Below are 26,104 nucleotides of genomic sequence, written 5' to 3'. Positions count from 1 at the left end.
GAATTCTCCAGGCCAGAATACTGGAGTGGGTAGACTTTCCCTTCTCCAGGGGATCTTCCCAACCCAGGGATTGAACCCAGGTCTCCCGCATTGCAGGCAGATTCTTTACCAGCTGAGCTATCAGGGAAGCCCATCCAGTGGCCCAAATCCTCAACTTTCTATATAAAGTAAAAAAAAATAGGATAAAAAGAAGTCATATCACTTGTTCCATGAGATCATTTGCAATTGTATATTAGCAAGAAGAAATCCTCCTGGAACCCTAAAGAAGAATAGGAACTGTCTTTGTCTCATCAATGAGCAAACACTTGATTAGCAAGAAGACAAGCATTGATAAGATCTGTCTATAACATCCCGCCAGGATGAACAGAGAGAGCTCCGGAGGACAGCCAACAATGTACACACAGGCTGTGTTGAGGAAGCCCTCAAGTATCACTGTAATCCTGACAGAGCAGCCTTGGCCTTTAGAGTGGTTTACAGTTTAAACTGCTCTGGGAGCATGTGGCATCCAGCAATGAAAACATCATATAAAAACCCAGTAGCCCCTGCAAGAGGCCATGCCGGCATGTGGATGGAGCAGCTCTCTATTTTGGCTGACATCCTTATCAAGGCAGTTTATATACTTTACACCCCAACTCCCCTAGACTGGCCCTTCATAAATAAATAAGTGGAGGCAAGAGATTAAAAAATTAACATAACTCATTTTGACATCAGTAGACACAACAATGTTCAAATATACAAAAACAGCAAGAAATGGTTAACTTCAGAAAAGAAATCTGAAAGCCTAGGAACTAAAAGAGATGAATGACTTAAAACATAAGACAAAGACTATTACCAAAAAGTAGAGACTGAAGTTGAAAGTCAATTTGATATATATTGCTTTGCCCTCAAAGCACACACAGTGGTCATCTGTTATTTTCTCTGGAAATTCTGATTCTTAGAACAGATTATGTGGGAAGCCTCAGGAAAGCCCTGGGAAGGGGCTAAGCAGTCAGCCTTTCTCCTCCTTCCTGAAGACTCAAGAAAGTGATGGAACAGGATGGCTAGTTCCTTTCCAAACTGGATTCATCCTAGAATATGGGGAAAAAACTCAGGATTGTCATCTGGTCATTTGGCAATACCACAAAGCAGAAAGGGGCACTGGACCCATTGGCAAGTAACTAGCTACTTGATAACCTTTCCCCATTTATTGCTTTTTTCTTCAGAAAAAAGAGGAAAAGGTGATAATCATTCAGCAGGTAAAAAACAAGCACAGACTAAGCATAACTACATGAGCAAGAATCTACAGGATGAAGCAAGAGACTTTTAAAAAAAAAAAAAGAAGAAAGAATGAGCAAAAGAGAAGGAAAAAGACCACTGGATATGGCCGTTTTCTGTGTCAAAGTTTCTATTTTGGGAAAAATTAAATTTCATTTTTAGATTAAGTACCCTTAAATTGGAGAAGGAAATGGCACCCCACTCCAGTACTCTTGCCTGGAAAATCCCACGGATGGGGGAGCCTGGTAGAGTCCATGGGGTCGCAAAGAGTCGGACATGACTGAGCGACTTCACTTCACCCTTAAATACCACATTTAATATTTAATTAAATATAAGTTAAACACTATCATTTCAATACCAAGATCTGACTAGAATGAAAATTACCTAACTTTTCAAAAGAAAGATAAATGCATTTATTGTACCTATTAATTATATATTATGTTTATACAATTAATAGAAAATAAGGAACAAGGTAAAGTCCATAGAAATTTGATTTCAGCTAGGTCCCAAAGTAAAGCTTATTTCTACTGCTCTTTAAAATTTTATCATCCAAGCCAGATTATAAAGATATCTTTTAACGCTTCAGATTTTTTTTCTCCATTATTTTTAACTGATAGGCAATGTACCTAAAACAGTGAAATATTTTTATATAGAGGTCAGAGTAGCCCTGGATTTTTACATTCTTCTAAATAAGGAACGCAACGTCCTAAGATAAGAGACAGATATTTTGGATTAAGCAGCTCAGTGTGTTCCCTTGAAGGAAATGGCAAATAATATATTCATTCTTGCTTTTTCCAAACCTTTAGCAAAATGTTATATTTAAAAACAAAGACTGTTCCAAAAGATCCTAACAGTTCAAGAAAAGCTGTTGCTTCCTTATTGCTACCCTTCACATTTTGCTAGCTGTCAAATATTTATTAAGAGCAAAACAGCACATAATTTGGAGAAATCAGATAGTAGGGACTTAAATTCTTGTCATTAGATGAGACATTCAACAACATATTTTATTTGAGCATGAGCATTACATGTTCAATTAGCTATCAGATATTAACTCAAAATAGATACTGTAACCAATATCAGAATTACAAGTGACTGACATAAACGGGTCCATTTCATACTCCGGTGGCCCCTTTCAATTTTATTCCCTATGATCCTTCCCTTATTCTCTAACTCTGATCATATTTTTCTCAGTTTATTTAAACAGCCATGCCCCTTCCTAACATGGGGTCTTTGAACCTTTTACTACCACTGCCTAAAACACTGTCCCTCCACCTTCTGCTTCTCCTCCCTCAGATAAACCATCCATTCTGTGGGCAAGTTTTCAATGCTCCTCCCAGTGTAGGTCCCAGCCCTTTGTTTCATGTATGCATACGTGCAACTATGTGATTACTATCCATCAGCTTCCACTACTCAGTATGCTGCGTGACACCAGGGATGACGTCAGTATGCGATTCCCAAGATGTTCCTCCAGCAGTCAGCACAGTGCCTAGCACAGGGTAAACATTCCTTCAGTGATGACTGATACCATCACGAACGGCTCTGTAGGAGACAATATTAGGGATTCCAAAACAGTAGCTTGGAAACCTCACAGGGTTTAAAAACTTCTAGGGGAGGAAGGGCCCACATGAGACCAAAGAGAAAACACAGGCAAAGTTTTCAAGAAATCGGCAGACTCAACAAAAGTGGGTGAGATGACATCTCTAGGACTTTGTGAGAATTTGAAAAAAATAAAGACCATATGGGTGGAACAAATATCATAAGCAAAGATGCTTGGACTGAAAAGGCAAAAACTATGCATGAAACAGAAGATGGAAGACTCAGTTGAGATGAGAGAGACCGAGTTCCCAGGACCAGGTAAGGAAGCATGGGCGCTGGGAGGCCTGTGGAGGAAGTATCTCGGCCCAGCACTGCTGGACACTGGTTTCCATCAGTGCAAACTAGCGAGGAGGGCACCCCAAGAGTGGATCCCTTTTAATATACACAGATGACAAACTACCTTTTTTTCAATGGCTGGAAATAGATAATTAAGTTTTAAAAAGACAGTTTTACTAGAATAAGATTATCAAGTGGTAAGAGACTGATAAATAACCATATGGATAATAATAAAGTTTAAAAATGCTTTTATATAAAAAATAAATAAATAAATAAATAAATAACCATATGGCGATCTAATCATTTGGGAACAAGTTCAGTTACAAGTAACAGAAAAATCTATTTGACAATGGCTTATTAACCAAATTAAAATTTCGATTTTTTTTTTTTCTTTTTCTCACATTTGAAACCAGAGGTGGACAGCTCAGGGTCTGATGAGGCCATTCCATCAAGTAACTACGGATCCAGGCTCTTTAAATGTCAGCTCACAATCCCTCAAGGTCACAAGGTGGGTCATCCCCACACCACCTCTGTAAAAATCCTCAACTTGGTTACATCTGGAGGTTATCACATTTTAGCAGGAACATTAGAGTGCGTGCCAGGATAAAGAGATGAACTAACTCAGAATCAAAGCATCTGTGTGGCTAGGGATCCATACAGATCTTCTGGGAGTTCCGTACGAATTCAGAAAGCCAGGATGACACTTTTTGCTGTATGAATTCATTTCCCGTCTAGCATCAGGGCCTGAGGCCCAGTGTGGCCTCACTACTGGAAATGTCCCAAGCCTGGCATGGCAGAGGATTTAGCACTGCCCCACCTGACAATCTGGATCAGTGACACTGGAGAATCATGCCCTGTCTAGGCTTCCAACCAAGAGAAGAAAGTGTGTCTGCAAAAAGGGGCCCCTTTGCCTTGAAACTCTCCTTCAAGCTCCTTTGCTCTTCTCTGTTCTTGATCCTTTCTGCTCTCCTTCTCAGGCCAAGAGCCAGGCAGATCACTCATTCCTCAGACTTTCTTTCTCCCTCAAGGATAGCAAGAAAGACCCTAACTCAAGCAGGGGTCCAATTTTATAAAGCAAGATATCAGAAGCCCTTTCAGTGTGCTCTGTTACGTGGTAGGAAAAAGGGCAAAAGAAACAGCTTCAATTTCATTATAAAAGAAAGTAAACATTAAAATTAAGTCTAAAAATATCCCAAACCGTGGACACACACATATGCATATGAATATATTCATGTTATTTTAGGACCTAAATCCAACACAAATAATAAAGAGGGTCAAAGCACAAATCCCACTCTACTGTTCCCAGTAACTTCATCAAAGGAGTGTTCTCTGAAGCCTCAGTGTTTTTAAAACTCATGTAATTCCTGTGAAGATGCCAGTGCTGACTAATTCATCTTTGAAGTAAAAAAAAAAAAAAAAAAAAAAAACCTTCACAAGTGCTAATGCTTATTCATATTTAAAGCAGAAAACCACTGGTCATGCTTATGTTGGACACAATGTTATTCCAGTATCTCATTTCAGTTTTTCAGCAGTCGTTTGTTCCCAGAATAACCATAAGACATGCCTAAGCGAAAAAGTTAATAACTGTCTCACACAGTGAGGAAGAAGGACAAGTATGGGAAGGGCAAGGGGAGAAGAGTTTAGAAAAGAGGAGAAAACATGAGGAGAGGAAAGAGAATATTTATGAGAGCCCAGGACCCATCAGACTTTTTGCTGTAAATTCTTGAGCTGCCTGGCATCAACCAAAGCACTTTTAGAACCTTCCTGTTTCAGTGATTTTCAAAAGCATATCTTCTCATATTTAACTTCTCTGAACCTTAGGTGTAACTTACCATCAATGGTTATGGCATAGTTTAATTGGAAGCATATAAGATAATGATACTTTTTGTGATTTAGGGTGCCAGAGAATCAATGAAATACGTGATATTCAGTCTTCTGATACACCTGCGGGTATTATTTCATGAACTTTTAACAGCATGCAAACTATCACTTTCTAGACCTAACATTCCCATATTGTGATAGCACTAGGGAAAACTGATTTATATCCATTTTTTTATAATTTTACCTTTTCTCACTTTTCTAAATATTTCTTTTCTATCAGTGCAAAGCATGTGTAACAGTATAAAACATATATAGTTCCATAAAATGGAGTAGGAAATGGCAACCCACTCCAGTGTTCCTGCCTGGAGAATCCCATGGACAGAGGAACCTGGGGTGGCTATAGTCCATGTGGTTGCAAAGAGTTGAACACAACTGAGTGACTAAATATAAGCACATTCCTATAAAAAAAAAAAATGGCAGCAATACTGTTAGAATTATAAAATACTTAAGGCTGCCAGGACTCTTAGAAACACCCACTGAAATCTTCTCATTTTACACGTGAAGAAGCTGAGACTGAAGAGGGCCTGACTTGCCAGGGGATCCATCTGCTCACTGGCAGAACCTACCAGGGAATCCGTCTCTGGGTTCCTACCTGGTCTTTCCAATCTGCTTACCCAACTTTACGATGCTGTTTTGACAAGACATCTTGGATAAACACATTAGAGAATTGAAAACCCAAATATGCAACCATATGCAAATACGGCTCAAAGCACCCAGCTTTTTGAATATCAAAAAAGTTATTCTTTGTGTTTCACTTTTTTCAGCACAACTTGCCAGGAAAAAAAAAAAAAAAGGCATATTCAGAAACAGCCAGCAGAGGGAGTCTTTATTTCTCGGTGCAAATAAAGAAAGAAAACAAGATGCTTTGAAAGTTGTTTTAATTTTGTTAGCCCTTTAATATTTAATATTGCTTTATTATTATTGGGCTTCCCTGGTAGCTCAGTTGGTAAAGAATCTGCCTGCAATGTGGGAGATCTGGGTTCAACCCCTGGGTTGGGAAGATCCCCTGGAGAAGGAATAAGGCTACCCATTCCAGTATTCTAGTCTGGAGAATTCCATGGACTGTATAGTCCATGGGGTCACAAAGAGCTGGACACGACTGAGTAACTTTTACTTTTTTCACTTTTACTATTATTAACCCTACTGTGGTCACGTATGGATATGAGAGCTGAGCGCTGAAGAATTGATGCTTTTGAACTGTGGTGTTGGAGAAGACTCTTGAGAGTCCCTTGGACTGCAAGGAGATCCAACCAGTCCATTCTGAAGGAGATCAGCCCTGGGATTTCTTTGGAAGGAATGATGCTAAAGCTGAAACTCCAGTACTTTGGCCACCTCACACGAAGAGATGACTTACTGGAAAAGACTCTGATGCTGGGAGGGATTGGGGGCAGGAGGAGAAGGGGACGACAAAGGATGAGATGGCTGGATGGCATCATTGACTCGATGGACGGGAGTCTCAGTGAACTCCGGGAGTTGGTGATGGACAGAGAGGCCTGGTGTGCTGCGATTCATGGGGTCGCAAAGAGTTGGACACGACTGAGAGACTGAACTGAACTGACTGATACAGGTCCTGTTTAAAATAGTTGTAAGCTTCTAACAAATTTAAATCTATTTTTAAACATTCTGAACTATTTGAATTTTTAAGATAAATCATGTCTAAATCTTTAATAAGAAGGGTTAGGGATGGGGTGGAGGGTGGTGTGTATATATTTATATATATATATATATACACACACACACATACATATATGTATATATATATATGTCACTTCTGGTGGTATACAATATAAAGTCCCCTTTCCTGGAACTCAAGCTGAGATCCTCCTTGGCATTTGGAATATCATGGCAAAATTTTTCTTCAAATCCTGATAAAACTAAGCCAACTAATTTGACTTTTGAAACTATAAAATAAAACTCCTGGTATCTTCACAGACACAACTGAATGTGTATATCCAAATGTGAAGTCCAATTAGGAAGCTATAAACAACACAGGACAATGCTGTTTTGCCAAAATGGTTTTTTAATCCCTCTTTTGAAACTGTCTTAAGAGCAAGCATTTTTAATATCCTATGGGAGTAGAAAATCTTTATCCTTTCAGAGAGCTTAATAACTGAAATAACCAAAAGTCTTACTTCTTGTTTTCTGCCAAAAAGAGATTCTTATTTTTCTAGATTTGGCTTAGGGCGCTGAGGCATGGCCAGGAGAGTCAGCCCTAAGACCGGCCCCGAGCAAGAGTCTTAGACTGTTAATCAGCCCAGCTATTTTTAATCTGTTTTCATTGCCAAAAGTGGACCAGACATTGTAGTTTGCAAACTAATACGAAGTATGGCCCTCATTCGTGCAGAGGTTCAGACCAGGTGCTTGAGGCCATAGTAGACTCCCAAAATCTGCTCTGTGATCAGATCCTAGACCACCAGCTTATCAACTATGAGTCTTAGATTCCTCATCCTGTAAAATGGGCAAAGTGACAGCAAACTCATAGCACTCCATTCATAATAGTGACTACTATGATACATTTTTGAAAGCAAAATAAGTTCCAAGAGATTTCTACTGAGGTCCAATGAACTCTCTCATATGGTTTGATCACTATATCTTTGAAGCAAGATTGAGTGCACATCAAGGAAAAAATAACTAGGAAGGCAAAAGACAGAGTGAGTAAAGAAAAAAAAGGTGAGATTTGTCCAATGAGTAGACTACAGGTGGGCTTCCCTGGCAGCTGTGCTGGTAAAGAATCCACCTGTAATCAGGAGACCCCAGTTCGATTCCTGGGTTGGGAAGATCCTGGGAGAAGGGATAGGCTACCCACTCCAGTATTCCTGGACTTCCTTGGTGGCTCAGATGGCAAAGAATCCACCTCTCAGACAGCAAAAAATCTGCTTGCAATGCGGGAGACCGGGGTTCAAGCCCTGGGTTGGGAAAATTCCAGGAGGAGGGCATGGCAACCCACTCCAGTATTCTTGCCTGGAGAATCCCCATGGACAGAACAACCTGGCAGGCTACAGTCCATGGGGTTGCAAAGAGTTGGACACGACTGAGCAACTAAGCACAGTACAGCACAGACTACAGGTGAGAGGCAAGGGCTTGGCAGCTGCGGGGTGGAGCCGGCTCTGCAGCCTGCATGCGCCAATCAATTCTGACAGGCAGTCCCTGTGCAGGCAGGGCTCACCTGGGCTCAGTCCTGCCTCATCATTCATTAGCAGTGTGCTTTGGGTAACTTCTCCAAGCCTCACTTTTCTCATCCCAGACTGTGTTTGCCCACCAATCCTTTAGGGTTGTTAAGAGGATTAAAGAGGCCATGAAATTAGTGCTGAACACTGTGTAGCTGCTTTTATTTCTATTGGTGTATGTGGATGGCAGGGAGTGCTCAAAACTGCCCAGGGCAACAAGCTGGGGGGTGGGCACTGGGGTGAAACAGAGCTCATGAAAAGGCAGGGTGGACCAGCTAAAATGGGCCCTGAGTGCATGACTTCTCACCACAAGGTATGGAACATAGGGAAAAGGAAAGGAGTGCTACAGAAAGACAAATACAAAGAACGAAATCCTAATAACAGGTCAGTATCAAAAAAGCCCAATTTACTTTTTTAAAAAATGTGTTTATTCAATGAATAAGAATTATATCTCAGCTTTGTACATTCCCTGTGCTGGGCACTTGAGTCTAATGATGATCAAAACTGACACAGCCCCTATCAGCATATAGCTCACAGTCCAGTAATGTCCCCTCTGTCTACTGAGACAATGTCTGAACACTAGGTACAACTGTACCTCTTTCAGGAAGTCCCTGATGGATAATCCCTAGGAGAGTGAAAGGAGAAGTTATCTAAATACCTATCTTATTATATTTAAATCTATATTCCCAGATTTTTAAAAAAATATTCATCAGCATATAATAGTTGGATTAATTTTTTTAATTCAAATTAGAGTCTTCATTTCAGAAAGTAACCAGAGGGAACAAGAATTTGAGAGACATATTGTCTTTTGTTCCCTGGCTGCACTGTATCAAGGACAACTACTTTTTGGTTGATTCATTTGTTACAAGAAAATTTTTGGATACCTACTTAACAGGATAGAGCCCCCCCACCACCATTTTTAATAGGCAGATTTTAAACTGTTTATGAAACTAGTAACACATGCCAGATGAGGGGGGAAAAAAAAGAAATTCACATTTGTTGAGCTTCTACTACATGTCAAGTACTTCTAAATATTTATCCTATTTAATCCTCACAACTGCTCTGTGAGGAAGCACCATCATTCCCAAGACAGAGAAACTGACTGTTAGAAAGGTTTAAAAAGAAGACACCTCAAGTCACAACACTGATCAGTGACAGAGCTGAGTTCAAACTCAGGGTTTCCTGACTAAAATAGAATCTCCACTCTATCACACTTCCTAAAAGCACACTTTTAGGGAAAAGAAACATTCTGTGAAAACACAAAATCCATTCATCTATGTGGTACCCTTCCTGCGTGAATATGCAACTCTGTTACCCTGTATAAAAATTAAAAGGACAGAAGAAAGATAAAGGTTTAGCGGGAATGAGAACTCCAGGCAAATAAGCAAAAACAGTACTCACTTACCACTTCAAGACCACCTTTCAAGCAAGGCACCCACCTAAAGTCAAGTTACCATCTGTGATCTCCAGTAGCCTCCCCTTCTCAGGAAATCTGCTCTCTCCCCACTTACTAAACTTTTACGGTCTCCAATCAAGCAATAAAATATATTTGTTCAAAAAGCATAACCATATCTTGTAGCTCGCATGACAATAATCAAAATCTAAGGGATAAACATTTTCTGCATGCCTTATATGTAGGAGGCACTTGACAGCTAGTTGCCCACAAAGAACCATCCTTTCTATCTCCTGATTCTGATGAGAAAGGCAGCGTGTGGAGTTCAAGGCCTACATTGCCAGGCTTCCCTTGGATCCAGACCACATGACATGATCCTGGCCAGTAAGTGCTGAGCAGAAGCTCCTGGTTATTCCCTGGTGGCCCATTAATAACTGACAGAAGTAGCCTGTATACCCTTGGTTCCTCCCATTTTGTATGCTAGGAATGTGAGCTGGATGACTAGCGATTTGCAATTGTCTTTCCATAAAAGGAAAAGGCACCCACACTAAGGATGGTACAGTAGAAAGCAAGGGGCTTGGTTGCCTGACGACATTGCAGGAAGGCTAAGTTAGCTTTGGACCAATTCTTCTTGTAAAGAGAAAGAAAAATAAATCTCTCCCCTGTTTAATACACTGTCATTTGAGTTTTCCGGTTACATGAAATTAAATTCAGCCTGCAACTGACAAAGCACTTTATTTAAAGAGTCTTTTCCTTCAAAGCGTAAAATCTAGTTATAAAACAAAATACACCAAATTTTGAAAACCAAATAGAGCAAGATATATAAAAGATATATGAGGTCCACAAAGAAAACTAAAAGTCAAATATGAAAAGTCAGAAAGTTTAAGATACCTAAGGATAAGATAATAAGACTTAAATATCATAAAAGGTAATAACGAAACTAATGTCACCGAGCAGGCATTACTGAATTGAGGAATGAGTAGTAAAGGTACAGCCACTGACATCTGAGCCAAGACATCATCAAGACAGATGTGATGAGAATGAGTCTTAGAAGGCTTCAGGATGGTACTACAGCCTGAGCTGGGACACAGCCAATAGCCTTTGGGAAAACAAACAGGATCCTGGAGTTGTCTATAGGCCATGGAGCACAAGTCAGGGTGCAGAAGTACAGAGGGACAAACAGCACACGCTGTTTGGAGCACAAGGAGAAAACCCACGTGCTGCAGTGGAAGTTTCATATGAAGCTGGGGAGACGCCTGTGGACCCAGGTCCTGAAGCACAGTGAGTGCTACGTACGCATGGACTGACTTCATACGTATTTACAAGTTTTTGGGCAAAATAGTGACATGAAGATCTACATTCTTTTGTTCTTTATAAAATTGTTTTTAGAAATTCAGAGCAATAATTCTAATTGTTTGAGGAGAGAAATGAATATAACAAACTATTCTCTTGTATAACCGGGGAACTGGATCATTTAGTAAATGGCCTTGCTCCATATTATATTCATGAATTTTGGATTTTCAAAATGATTTGAATCTTATGAAAAATATATTCTAAAAAGTATCTCTTATTTCTCTGAGATTTCGGAAGGCATGTTAGAATTTTGTGTGCCTTTGAAAGTCTCTTGAAATTGTAGTTTGGATAAAGAATGTAGAAATGCTTGGAAACATAGTTTGCAAAATGATTTTAATCTGATAGAGGTAGAACCCTTTCTACCCACAGAATCAAAATATGGACATCTGGCCTTCTGACCTTGCAGTCTTTCTATAAAAAGAATGTGAATTTTATATTGCACTTAGTGTAAGCCTTATAATGCTTCAGTCTTTTGTTAACTCTCTGGGACCTTAAAATAGTTTCTTGATGTAATGAACCCAATTAGAGCACTGGGTACAATTGCCTTTCCATCTCTCTCTCTCTCATTCTCTCCATTCTCCTCTCCCTCTCTCTTTCTTTCACACACACACACACACACACATGTGCACACACACACACACACACTCATTTTATTGCTCACAATTGCTTTCTGAATAAAATGTTTTCTACACTAGAGCATATGGGAGTTGGTGGAGGTGCAGAGGAAGATGAAAGGATTTGTCTGAGCTAATTTCAGACTAGAAGCTGAATGGCAATTAAACACACCATAAGGCAATTTCATTAACATATTAATTCAGGAGGTAACACATATCTAATAAGAGAAGCACACTGGAAGTCACAAGACCTAGATTCTATTTCTAGCTTTGCCATTGACCTTCTGAGTGACCTTGCCTGATAAGTCACTCAACACCCAAGAGACTCAGTCTTCTCATCGGAACAAAAAAGGCATAACCTGGTAGTGATCTGAGAAAAATGCTATGAGGTAAAGAATTCACTCAACACACTTGATGAGGATGTGATCATTTCTGAGAGAGATGATGAAACTTTCTTCACTGGAACCTTGATTAACTACTAACTAGAATCAAGGAAATCAGATCCTAATAGAATTAGAGAAAGTAAAATGCTCTTGCCAATTTACTTCATAGAGAGTCCACACAAATACCCTATTCCTCAAAGATCAAAACACATTTGATCTACTACAAAAAAGACCCATACCATATTATGAGCCATGTTAAAGTTCAAGTTCTCAATCCATCTCAGGAGATCTTATACCCAGTTAAATCATATGCACTTGCTGATAAGAAACTGACTCCTTAGCACTGTTAGGCATTTTCAGAAATGTCCTCAGCCTTTGAAATCATTAGGGTTCCAGTTGGCAAATTATTTTGCAAGCACCACTCATTCAGGATGAGCAAATTCTATGCCAAACCTGTGGAAAAAACACCTACGTTCTTTGAAAAAGGAAGAGCTGCCCCCAAATACTTTGAGAAATGCTTGTATTAATTTGTATCATCTTAAATTATGGTGCATATAGAAAATGACAAGTTAATTACAAGTACGGAGTAATTTCCTATCTTGGTGGGAAAAAAAGGCATGGTGTGACCAGAACAGATGGATATTTTTTAGTCAGAAAAACACCCAGTTCCTAAAATAAGATTAACACTAAGATTTTGAGAACAATCTTACAGACAATGGGTCCTCTGGGGATTAAAATGTTGGGAGAAAGAAATAGTATTACACATTTTCAGCAAATGATGTGCTAAATTATATGAACATCTAATATGTGTACTCACAGGAAAGGAATAACATGGACTTGAGCAAAGGGAATTTTGACTTATTTAATTATTATAATAGAAACCTGACTACAAGCTTATTATAAAAGACCAAGAGAAATCACAATGATATATCTATTGGCAGCTCAGACTCAATATTAATTATAATCACAGTAATCTTGTTTTGCTACTTACCAATCAGAGCTGGATGTTATTTACTCACACCAATTTCCCCTAGACTAACTGCTCCAAATACTTGAAGATGACAGCATCTTTTTCTAATATTTTATACACTAAGAAAATAAGAAATGGTTTAAATATTTTATTATAGTTATAAAAATCCAAATACTTGATTCACAAAATTATAGACACAAATAAGACTGAAGAGAGCACTTAATGAAAATCTCTCAACAATTATATTATAGGTGATGAGGTAATGATGCCAAGTTTAAGTGACTTGCCCAAGGTCATACAGCTAGGAAATGGAGAATCCACATGGCATGCTTTCTACCATACCAACATATCATGCAAAAAATACCACACGATGAAAGTTTCTTGGTTAATCCAAACTGAAAAATTAACTGGATAAAGAACCCAAACATAAGGACATAGATATGATATATGCTATTATATCTTTTCGCATCCCCGGTGACTCAGAAATCTATATAGTCATTATTAATACACTACTAAGTCTAAATCAAAATAAAAGTTCCAGCTCAAAGCAAAATATTTTTAATTAAATTTGCTCAAGATGAGAGAAAGACATCAAGAAAGATAAGAACAAATGTTGGCAAAATTATCATATACTATTTCACTGCCAAGTAAAATGTCCCTGGTGAATAAGTAGTCAATTGGATAAGAAAATAAATTAAGAACAATAAAAAGAGACACTTCTTAAAAAAAAAACTCTATTGTAAGATTTGTCATTTTCAAATAAATTAAACCATGACATCTGACTTAATGAAATACACTGATAGTTAACCATTAAAAGTTAGGTATGGAAATAACATTACAGTTTCTAGAGTCACCAAAATCACTCAAAAATTACAGTGCCAAAATGTTTTTTGGTGCTTTCTTTTTTTATACAACAGATTTGATTCTTTAAGGATTTTAATACATGCTTCTTATTTGGTGCATTTACAAGAGAAGTTTAGTATATTCAGCTTTACTTAAATGTTACATTATGTGGTGTGTTTATTACCTTATGAAGTACAATGCAACGAGTGAGACATAGGAATAAACTTTACAAAAAAACTAATAGACAAAATATTTTCACACAAAGGATCGATTGCATTAATAATTAACAGAAAGCCTTTTCACAGGGTTATTAAATGGAAAGTTTTTCTTAAGCAAGAAAGCAGAAACTCAATAGTAACGGGTAGAAAACTGGAGGCGAATAAACTGGTGCCATATGTTTAAATAGTAGAACAATTACACAGTCCGTTCAACAATGAAGATGGATATATTATGAATTATAGTGAAACAAAGAAACTGCTCCTTAGTAAACAAATATGAAACATAATAGCTAGCAGATTGCCTATTGAACTAAAAGCAAAGAGGCCTGAAGTTACAGTAGAAGGGGAAAAAAAGAAAGAAAAAGCTTCAATACAGTCTCTAAATCACAATGCCCTGAAATTGAGACCAAACTGCTTTCACAGGAGCTTTTTTACAACAGAGATGTGCTGGCCCTGTTTTTTTTCCCCCTTAGTCTAATTTCAATAATCTGTCTTTTAATCACCTACAGCCTCAATGAATTCTAGCCCCACTCAGGATAGGTAACAAAAGTGACCAACACACTAATAAACACAGTTACAGGAAGGAAAAAAAAAAGCAAGAAGAAGAAAAGAAAAAAGCAGAAGTCACATACCCTTTTCTGGAGAACTATGGGCGTTATTGCGGGCAGAGTGACCCTTCTTGCACTCAGACTCATGCCTGTTCTTCTCAGAGGGATCCCCTCCCGTAGATCATGGACGAAATGAAAGAAATCTTTTATAGTTTCTCCTTGGGAATCTCGGGGCTCAGTGCAAAGAAACAACTAGGAAAGTAATAAATGTCACTCTGCTTATGTGATTCCAATCTACCCAAAGCCAATTAAGGATGGCTGTGGGACAGGACAAGGCAGCGACCAATCAAAGCCCAGAAAACTCCGCCTTTGTCCTTGGAAACACATTCTGATACTTTTGTTTATGATATTTAAAGAACCAGATTAACAGCCATCTAGTTCACTTAACTTTTTTTTCCAAAACAGTGCAATTCAATGCCATTCTTTGTTGACTAGGCAGTTATGTCTTTACTAAAACATTTCAACATATGGCAGATAAGAAACTTGTTTACATTGGTCTATTTAAAGTGTATAAATATGCAGATGCACTAAATTTACTTATGCTACTCATAAAAGTGATAAATGGGTCGATTGAAACATGTTATATGAGGCACAAAAAAAAATAATGCTGAAGTTAGAATCGGTCCAAAAGTGTTCATTTACAAGTTATAATAAAAGGATTTTTATATATACTTAGGCATTTCATCTTCTAAGCAGCAAAAATTTTTTGTTATGAACCTTTCAGCTACCCTTGAAGTTACACACTTAAATATTCCTGTTAAATACAGCCTTAAGAATTAACCTAAATAATAATGTTAAATATAAATGGGGCATTAAGCTACAACATATGAATTGGAAATGCTAATGTTTTTTAAAAGCACAGATCTGTGTAACTGAGCATATTTCACTTAATTCAAAGCATTTAAACAATAATCATGCTTAAAGCATTCTCAAAATTTTAACAAGCATTTTGACTTTTGTCTTATAATAACTAAAAATTGTATTTCAGTATTTTTGAGGGTTGGAGAATGGTCCATTTCTGGTTAATGAGAAAATTTTCAATGAAGTCTAAATGAAGAGTAAGAGAAACACTCAAAAATGACAAAAAAAGTATTATAATATTAAAACTAATCTAGTTTTTATAATTATAAAATCTCTTCTGGACTGACTCCTTAACAAGCACCTGCTCAATGCCCTTCACGCAGGACACGGGGTATGATGCACTGTCTTTAGCGTGAGGCGAGCTCCTCATCACTTGATCACAAGGTGGTTGTTGTAGAAACAAGGCAAAATCGAAGATTCTCAGCAACTCAGGCACGGACTTTCCATTTCATTGTCTAGCTGCTACTGGGCAGGGTTCACATGGGTGTGTTTTATATGCATGGTGATCTCATACTCCTCAAAAGAAAAAGACACTACAAACTCTACTTTGAATGTCAAATCCTACACAGATGGCTCACAATGGTAGTTAGGTGTAGGGGGAGTTCACTTAATAAAAAAGTCACAGTCATATAATTTGGGGGCATGCATTTGATTCCTATCCTATTAGGGTTATCATGGTCTTTTTTTTTTTTTTTCTTTAATTAAAAAAAAAAAATTTTACAAGGTTGAGTTGGTTTCTGCCATACAACAACGCAAATTGGCCATAATTACACATATATTCCCTCCCGCCTAAGACTCCCTCCTCTCCCCAAATCCCATCCCTCCAGATCATCAGCAAGAGCCATACTTGGCTCTCTGTGCTACACAGCAACTTCTCACCACCTATCTATCTGACACCCAACAGTGTATACATGTTGATACTACTCTCTCCATTTGTCCCACTCGCTCCCTCTCCCACTGTGTCCACAAGTCCATTCCCTACATCTGTGTCTCCTTTCCTTCCCTTCAAATAGGTTCATCAATATCGTGGTCTTTGAAAATAAAACTACCAACAAAAATTCTCCTAGTATTGAGAGGGAAGTCACCATTTGTGAAGGAAAAGATTTTGGTTTAACCTTGACTCACTTTTTTGGCAGGCACACAATAACAAAGCCCTCTGTAACTACATAGTTTCAAGATTACTATCTATAATTTCTCTTTTTTCTTTTCTCAATTTAGTCTTTGGATATTACAAAAGTCAAAAACTCAAAAACGTTTCGACCATAATCCAAGTAATTCATTCCACTAAATCTTGAGGCAAAGTGCCTACTATGTGCTAGGCAGTGAGTTAGGGGGTAGGCACACCCTGATAAGTAAGGTATGGTCACTGCTTCGTAGGGGAATAGACACTCATTTTTTAAATGAAAAATCATATATGTAACTTTGTTCTGTATTTTCCAAGTCTCTGTAAACGTGTCATCATATTTTCATAATTTAAAAATAAAAACACAATTAAAAAATTTTTTTTAATTTTTAAAAAGAGGTGAACAAAAAAAAAATTACATTCAGTAATGGACTGAGTCTCAATGTGATTAAATGCCAAGTACCAGGGGTGCACCACCATGACAGGCTTCAAGGAGGAAATGACATTTGCTCTGAAAAGTGTTGAGCAGACAAGAATATACAGAACTTGATAACTGATGGAGACACAGAGGGAGCTTCTCAAAGCTCACTGCAAGTTTTGAAGTCTTGGCGAACGGAGAGTCAGAGATGCTGTTTTACATCACACAAACTTTTTAAACAATAAAATGAATCCTTCAAGTCAAAACATCATCCGGGCTCTATATTCATTGCAGTGCAACATACCTGTTCTTAAAAAACATTCAAGAGACAACAAACTGCTGAAGTACAATAGGAACTCTTGAAAATTAAAGTTTACAAATTTTCAGTGAAAACCATGAGGGGTGAAATGTGGTGTTTTGTGACTCTTTGTTCCCAAAAAGATCTTTAGAAAAAAAACTTACATATATTTCTCACAGTCAACAAGCTGAAAAGACTAATGAGACAGCACTTGCACTTAATAATATCAGAGGAGTCCACTTTTCAGCGATCCTTTCCAAGTGTTCCTAGTGACTGTCCTTTATCTTACGTCCTAATTATAAATTTAACTTTCAGATCAGATCAGTAGCTCAATCGTGTCCGACTCTTTGCGACCCCATGTATCTCAGCACGCCAGGCCTCCCTGTCCATCACCAACTCCTGGAGTTCACTCAGACTCACATCCATCGAGTCAGTGATGCCATCCAGCCATCTCATCCTCTGTCGTCCCCTTCTCCTCTTGCCTCCAATCCCTCCACCATCAGAGTCTTTTCCAATGAGTCAACTCTTCTCATGAGGTGGCCAAAGTACTGGCGTTTCAGCCTCAGCATCAATTCTTCAGAATGGACTGGTTGGATCTCCTTGCAGTCCAAGGGACTCTCAAGAGTCTTCTCCAACACCACAGTTCAAAAGCATCAATTCTTCGGTGCTCAGCCTTCTTCACAGTCCAACTCTCACATCCATACATGACCACAGGAAAAACCATAGCCTTGACTAGACGGACCTTTGTTGGCAAAGTAACGTCTCTGCTTTTGAATATGCTGTCTAGGTTGGTCATAACTTTCCTTCCAAGGAGTAAGCGTCTTTTAATTTCATGTCTGCAGTCACCATCTGCAGTGATTTTGGAGCCCAGAATTCCCCATTTATTTCCCATGAAGTGATGGGACCAGATGCCATGATCTTCGTTTTCTGAATGTTGAGCTTTAAGCCAACTTTTTTACCCTCCACTTTCACTTTCATCAAGAGGCTTTTGAGTTCCTCTTCACTTTCTGCCATAAGGGTGGTGTCATCTGCATATCTGAGGTGATTGATATTTCTCCCGGCAATCTTGATTCCAGCTTGTGTTTCTTCCAGTCCAGCGTTTCTCATGATGTACTCTGCATATAAGTTAAATAAACAGGGTGACAATATACAGCCTTGACGTACTCCTTTTCCTATTTGGAACCAGTCTGTTGTTCCATGTCCAGTTCTAACTGTTGCTTCCTGACCTGCATACAAATTTCTCAAGAGGCAGATCAGGTGGTCTGGTATTCCCATCTCTTGAAGAATTTTCCACAGTTTATTGTGATCCACACAGTCAAAAGCTTTGGCATAGTCAATAAAGCAGAAATAGATGTTTTTCTGGAACTCTCTTGCTTTTTCCATGATCCAGTGGATGTTGGCAATTTGATCTCTGGTTCCTCTGCCCTTTCTAAAACCAGCTTGAACATCAGGAAGTTCACGGTTCACATATTGCTGAAGCCTGGCTTGAAGAATTTTGAGCATTACTTTACTAGCGTGTGAGATGAGCGCAATTGTGCGGTAGTTTGAGCATTCTTTGGCATTGCCTTTCTTTGGGATTGGAATGAAAACTGACCTTTTCCAGTCCTGTGGCCACTGCTGAGTTTTCCAAATTTGCTGGCATATTAAGTGCAGCACTTTCACAGCATCATCTTTCAGGATTTGGAATAGCTCAACTGGAATTCCATCACCTCCACTAGCTTTGTTTGTAGTGATGCTTTCTAAGGCCCACTTGACTTCACATTCCAGAATGTCTGGCTCTAGGTCAGTGATCACACCATCGTGATTATCTGGGTTGTGAAGATCTTTTTTGTACAGTTCTTCTGTGTATTCTTGCCATCTCTTCTTAATATCTTCTGCTTCTGTTAGGTCCATACCATTTCTGTCCTTTATTGAGCCCATCTTTGCATGAAATGTTCCTTTGGTATCTCTGATTTTCTTGAGAGATCTCTAGTCTTTCCCATTCTGTTGTTTTCCTCTATTTCTTTGCATTGATCGCTGAAGAAGGCTTTCTTATCTCTTCTTGCTATTCTTTGGAACTCTGCATTCAGATGTTTATATCTTTCCTTTTCTCTTTTGCTTTTCGCTTCTCTTCTTTTCACAGCTATTTGTAAGGCCTCCCCAGACAGCCATTTTGCTTTTTTGCATTTCTTTTCCATGGGGATGGTCTTGATCCCTGTCTCCTGTACAATGTCACGAACCTCAGTCCATAGTTCATCAGGCACTCTATCTATCAGATCTAGGCCCTTAAATCTATTTCTCACTTCCACTGTATAATCATAAGGGATTTGATTTAGGTCATACCTGAATGGTCTAGTGGTTTTCCCCACTTTCTTCAACTTAAGTCTGAATTTGGCAATAAGGAGTTCATGGTCTGAGCCACAGCCAGCTCCTGGTCTTGTTTTTGCTGACTGTATAGAGCTTCTCCATCTTTGGCTGCAAAGAATATAATCAATCTGATTTCGGTGTTGACCATCTGGTGATGTCCATGTATAGAGTCTTCTCTTCTGTTGTTGGAAGAGGGTGTTTGTTATGACCAGTGCATTTTCTTGGCAAAACTCTATTAGTCTCTGCCCTGCTTTATTTCGTATTCCAAGGCCAAATTTGCCTGTTACTCCAGGTGTTTCTTGACTTCCTACTTTTGCATTCCAGTCCCCTAAAATGAAAAGGACATCTTTTTTGGGTGTTAGTTCTAAAAGGTCTTGTAGGTCTTCAGAGAACCATTCAACTTCAGCTTCTTCAGAGTTACTGGTTGGGGCATAGACTTGGATTACTGTGATATTGAATGGTTTGCCTTGGAAACGAACAGAGATCATTCTGTCGTTTTTGAGATTGCATCCAAGTACTGCATTTCAGACTCTTTTGTTGACCATGATGGCTACTCCATTTCTTCTGAGGGATTCCTGCCTGCAGTAGTAGGTATAATGGTCATCTGAGTTAAATTCACCCATTCCAATCCATTTCAGTTTGCTGATTCCTAGAATGTCGACATTCATTCTTGCCATCTCTTGTTTGACCACTTCCAATTTGCCTTGATTCATGGAGCTGACATTCCAGGTTCCTATGCAATATTGCTCTTTGCAGCACTGGACCTTGCTTCTATCACCAGTCACATCCACAGATGGGTATTCTTTTTGCTTTGGCTCCATCCCTTCATTCTTTCTGCATTTATTTCTCCACTGATCTCCAGTAGCATATTGGGCACCTATTTAACTTTAGTCTATGCTTTTTACCACTATTATGAATGGTTTGCATACTCACTAACCTTGTCACGTGAGCCTTAATTTCTTCAGCTGCTGCTAAATGGGAATATAAAGCTATGGCCAACAATTTGGGGATTGCTATGAGGGTCAAGGATATCAATTCTGTGTAGGATCTGGAAGAGTCCAAGGCAGGTGCTGCAAAATATTCCCTGAACTGCTCCTGCAAAGGACTGGGCCAAAGATACCTTCTCCTTAGACTGTGTCACAGATTATGGTTTCCAAAATTCAATTTTGACATAACAGGGTTGCAAACAATATAGTATGGTATACAATGAAATATTATAGGATAGCACTGTATATTATTTTGTTCTTTGCTCAGTACTTTGTTAGAACAAGAGTGAATTCTGTCACTCATAATATGTATATCAAAGTTTCAATGTGAATTAAGACTAACAAAAAATAATATATAATAATAAACATTATGATGATAATAATATATAAGGGAGCACCCAATATGAGCCAGGCATTTATCTAGTTTTCATTGAATTCTCACAACTTTATAAGGTGCATGTGTGTGCTTAGTCACACAGCTGTGTCAGACTCTGCAACCCCATGGACTGCCAGGTTCCTTTGTCCATAGAATTCTCTAGGCAAGAATACTGGAGTGGGTTGCCATGACTTCCTCCAGGGGATCTTCTTGACCCAGAGATCGAACCCGGGTCTCCTGCATTGCAGGCAGATTTTCTACTGTCTGTGTCACCAGGGAAGCCCACTCTATGAAGTAGGCACTAGCTGTTCAGTAGATGAAGAAACTAAGAACAGAAGAGCAGATGGCTAAAAATGGTCTCAGAATTAAATACATATTGCAAAAACTTACCCAAATTCACAAAGTACGTAAGTCCATCAGTCAAGGCGAAAATTACATCTGGCCCTCTCCAAGACACTACTATTCTACTCTACAATTTTCTCTCCCACATTGTACTATATAATTTGATGTATAATTAGCATAAAATGTCATCTTCATACCACTCTTTTTCTAATGTACCTAAGCACTCATTTTACTCACTCACTTAATAAATACACATGGGGGTGGGCTTTAGTATGCATAAAGTATGATGCTATTTGCTATCGGGAGTTCAGAGTTGATAATCCCTGACACCTGTGTAGCAGAGGAGCTGACACATGGCAACATGTAAACACTTGGTCCAAGTAAGATACAAGGTTGGATGCAGGCAGAAGGGATGCGGCATAAGCACCAATCACCCTCTAAGTTCCAAGCCTGCCTTTTAAGCCTCTCCTTTCACTCAACATCAACGAAAGCTTCTTGGAACTTACTTAAGCATGTTCAAATTCTACCTCTTTATATCATAATGTTCTCTCTCTAAAACCCACAAGGCCTCTCTAAAACCTTTCAAGGCCTCAAATCAGTCCCACCTCTTCTGAAAGTTTCACTGGTGATGCTTCATTCAAGCATCTCTCTCTCTCTCTCTTTTTTTTTTTTTTTTTTTTTTGCACAAGTTACCTTAGAATTGAGAGGTAGAGAATGTTCTATAAAGCAGGCATTATTTATTCCCATTTTACAGATTCAAACCATATCCATCTTTTCCAGACTCTTTACCTTAGTTTAGTAAAGCTTCAGCTACTGTTTCCTAACATTCTATATTATTTAGAATGTATGGCACCCCACTCCAATACTCTTGCCTGGAAAATACCATGGACGGAGGAGCCTGGTAGGCTGCAATCCATGGGATCGCTGAGGGTCAGACACAACTGAGCAACTTCACTTTCACTTTTCACTTTCATGCATTGGAGAAGGAAATGGCAACCCACTCCAGTGTTCTTGCCTGGAGAATCCCAGGGACCGGGGAGCCTGGTGGGCTGCCGTCTATGGGATCGAACGGAGTCGGACATGACTGAAGCGACTTAGCAGCAGCAGCAGCAGGCTCCTTGAAAGTAGGGAGTTGTCTTTGTTGTTGTTTAGCAGCTAAGACATGCCTAACTCTTTGCGGCCCGATGGACTATAGCCCGCCAGGCTCATCTGTCCCTGGGATTCTCCAGGCAAGAATAGTGGAGTGGTTTGCCATTTTCTTCTCCATGGGATCTTCCCAACCCAGATATCAAACTCACATCTCCTGAGGCTCCTGCATTGGCAGACAGATTCTTTATCATCAAGCCACGAGTGAAACCCAGGGACATGTCTAACTTCCCTTTGACCAGCACTCTGTCTACTTGAGTGGCTTTATACATGGGGGAAAATGCTGTAATAAATGCTTCCTGTTTACTAAATCCTACAAATACTTCTTTAGGGGACTCATTGACCAATCTCCTGTCTCACACAAAACAAAACTTGTTTTCTCCCTTCACCTTCACCGTGTCCCTGAATACCATGCCATTATGCTACCCAGTGGGGTAGCTAATTGCCCCTCCATATTCATTAACTCTTTTTTGAGCTCCAAAATCACTGCAGATGGTGACTGTAGCCATGAAATTAAAAGACGCTTACTCCTTGGAAGGAAAGTTATGACCAACCTAGATAGCATATTCAAAAGCAGAGACATTACTTTGCCAACAAAGGTCCGGCTAGTCAAGGCTATGGTTTTTCCAGTGGTCATGTATGGATGTGAGGATTGGACTGTGAAGAAAGCTGAGCACCAAAGAATTGATGCTTTTGAACTGTGGTGTTGGAGAAGACTCTTGAGAGTCCCTTGGACTGCAAGGAGATCCAACCAGTCCATTCCGAAGGAGATCAGCCCTGGGATTTCTTTGGAAGGAATGATGCTAAAGCTGAAATTCTAGTACTTTGGCCACCTCATGTAGAGAGTTGACTCATTGAAAAAGACTCTGATGCTGGGAGGGATTGGGGGCAGGAGGAGAAGGGGACGACAGAGGATGAGATGGCTGGATGGCATCACTGACTCGATGGATGTGAGTCTGAGTGAACTCCGGGAGTTGGTGATGGACAGGGAGGCCTGGCATGCTGCGATTCATGGGGTCGCAAAGAGTCGGACATGACTAAGCAACTGAACTGAACTGAACTGATTCATTAACTCCCTCAAAGACGCAGATCAAAACTGGCCCCTCCAAGAAGTCATTCTCTGCATCTAAATTATATCATTTCTTGTTCTATACTTTTTTTAGGGCTTAAACTTTTCCATTTCTCATGCCTTTTTCTGTACATACTAATAATTGCTTTCATAAATAATAAATCCTTTTGTAGGCCTTTAGTTATTTGCCCAAGGAAAATATAATCCTTAAGGGTGAGACCCAGGATTTCCTTTCCTGTGCTGCTCCCAGAATACCCAGCAGAGTGCTCTCTGTGCATAGTAGGCATTATGTTACAGTCAATGTGGAATGATGACTCACTCTGGTCACATGGTGGACAAGCTTCCTTTCTCATCTTAACAATTGCTAGCCTTATGATTTATTCTGAACAAAAGCACACAGTCTTCTTCACAGGACCTTTTGGATATTCTTTTGCTAAATGACAAAGTTCTGGGCTTCCCAAGTGCCTGCCAACGCAGGAGACGCAAGAAAGAAGTGAGTTCGATTCCTGGATTGGAAAGATCCCCTGGAGGAGGAAATACCCTGAAGGAGGCAACCCATTCCAGTATTGTCTGGAAAATTCCACGGACAGAGCAGCCTGACAGGCTACAGTCCATGGGGTCACAAAGAGCTGGACATGACTGAGCAACTGAGCACGCACAGTCCTGTCAGTGGTCAGCAGTGTTGGCACTATATTTAACTGTTGTCCTAAGAACACTGGATTCAGAAAAATCTTAAAATATTTAGTTATGCAGTTAATTGCAATAAGTAGTCTAGATCTTTAGATACAAACTCAGTACTTCTAATCCTATCAGTTTATCTTACTCAAATACCCTTTGCTTCCCTAGGTATATGACACAGCATTATTCTTTATACTTGGTGGATCTGATAGGATCTTCCTCTATCTTACTTTTCCTCCTCCACCTTGACAGCTCTTTCCTTCCATCAGAAATGTCTGGACTTTCTTACTGATTAAAATTCTGATAGAAAGTTTCTTCTTTTAAAGAAATTACTGAATGACTTATGAGACTAGTGATGATAAATATTACTAATCTACAGGTCATTCAAGTATTTTTAAAAGTGCCTAGGTATTCTTTCTCCAGATGACACAGTTTTCTAGGAGCATTATGGCTTTCAACCAAGCAGGCATGATGTACTGTGCTATCTACAGGAAGGTAGATGGGCACATAAAAATAGTTATAACAATGTGTTAAGTTCTTTAACCAAGTATACATAAAGTTCTAGAACCATAAAAGAGAAAGACATTAATTTCACCATGAGCAAGCAGACAAGTTCCCCAAGTATACAAAATATTCAAGAATGAAAGTAATTCCAGATAATGGAAACATATACAAAGATGAATCTGGAAAAGCATGGGCCAGCCAACAATAGTCATTCTATGTCACACTGAGAAGTTTGACTTTCATCCTCAAAGGAGGTAGTATTTGATAAGATGTGGCCTTTATCTTAGTGTGAAAGATAAACTGTGGAATGGTGACTAGAAGGAAGAAAAAGAGAAAGAGAGAAATTAGTCCTAAATGAGTCCCAGAGAGAAATGGAAATTATCAAGATACAAACCAAGATTTCAAAGATGATGAGGAGAAATGCAGGATCAAATAGTAAAAACATTAACAAATATAAATAAAACTATATTTTCCCTGTATATGAGCTTTCAACATAAATTATAATTTAAAAAAGTATAGAATATAAAAAGATAAATGTCTTATCTACATTACTCAAATTTCATATACTTTAAGGTTCTCATAAGAAAAATGGATCAGGAAAGTAGACAGAAAACAAACACTAACTTTCTTCATGCCTCCAAAACCTTAAAATAACAAGAAGAAGGAAGAAGAGAAGAAAAACGAGAGAGAATTTCCTTGCTAAAAGAAAATAAGTCATTTCTTTTTTTTTTTTTTTTTTTTTACCATGCTGGGATACAAGAAAGGTACCTTCAGTATACCATAAATTTAAACAATTTCTGAAAGCTAGAAGTCATTGAGATTAGACTGATAAGAACACAAGAAATTACAGCCAGAATTTGTGTATAAGGGAAAAGATGGTGAAGGCAGGTCCAGAGAACTTAGGTGTACAGTATATTTAGAGAAAGTAAGAGAAAAGGAATGCAGAAGATGAGGCAACTAGAACTCTCAAACATTATTATAACAAAAAAAGCTAAAAACTAGAAAACAATATAGAAGATAAAGTTGAGAAAGTGTCTTTTATATTGTGAAGGAAAAAGTCAAAGAAATGAAAAGAAAAAGAAATCATGGAGGAACAATCTAAAAAGATCAACACACGCAGAATATGTTACAGAAGGAGTTTTAAAAAAAGAAAGTATGAGGAATAAGAAGGAAAAGGCAGAAGAGAAGTTCCCTTAGCTGAATAAAGTTACAAGTTTTAAACTAAAAGTGCCCCAGATGGTTAATATGAACAAAAAAGGAATCATGTTCAACAAACGGTGGGAAATGCGACAACTTCAAAGAGAAAAAAAATTCCTAACACTTTCGGAGAGAAATTTTTGTTTACCTGCAATGTAGGAAAATCGGACAGGCATCACACTACTATCCAATTTCTCATCAATG

At 38.8% G+C, this 26,104-nt stretch overlaps 1 protein-coding gene across 2 annotated transcripts in view; it reads right to left on the bottom strand.

Moving 5' to 3' along the window:
* The window catches only part of GRB14 (growth factor receptor bound protein 14), a 129,366-nt gene that overhangs the window by 54,868 nt on the left and 48,394 nt on the right, over positions 1 to 26,104 (bottom strand). Inside the window, exon 1 of one of the 2 annotated variants that reach the window (XM_055572397.1) lies at positions 14,581 to 14,728. The exons of the other annotated variant lie outside the window; for it this stretch is intronic. Within the exon in view, the coding sequence (XP_055428372.1) occupies positions 14,581 to 14,643 (63 nt within the window). The 5' untranslated portion in view covers positions 14,644 to 14,728. Of the gene's footprint in view, positions 1 to 14,580; positions 14,729 to 26,104 lie in introns of those variants that run through there. 2 annotated transcript variants of the gene reach the window in all.

Source organism: Bubalus kerabau, chromosome 3 (genome assembly GCF_029407905.1).
Source record: "Bubalus kerabau isolate K-KA32 ecotype Philippines breed swamp buffalo chromosome 3, PCC_UOA_SB_1v2, whole genome shotgun sequence".
Taxonomy (NCBI): domain Eukaryota; kingdom Metazoa; phylum Chordata; class Mammalia; order Artiodactyla; family Bovidae; genus Bubalus; species Bubalus kerabau.
The sequence above is the reverse complement of the archived record's forward strand: the minus strand, read 5'-3'. Positions and strand labels throughout refer to the sequence as shown.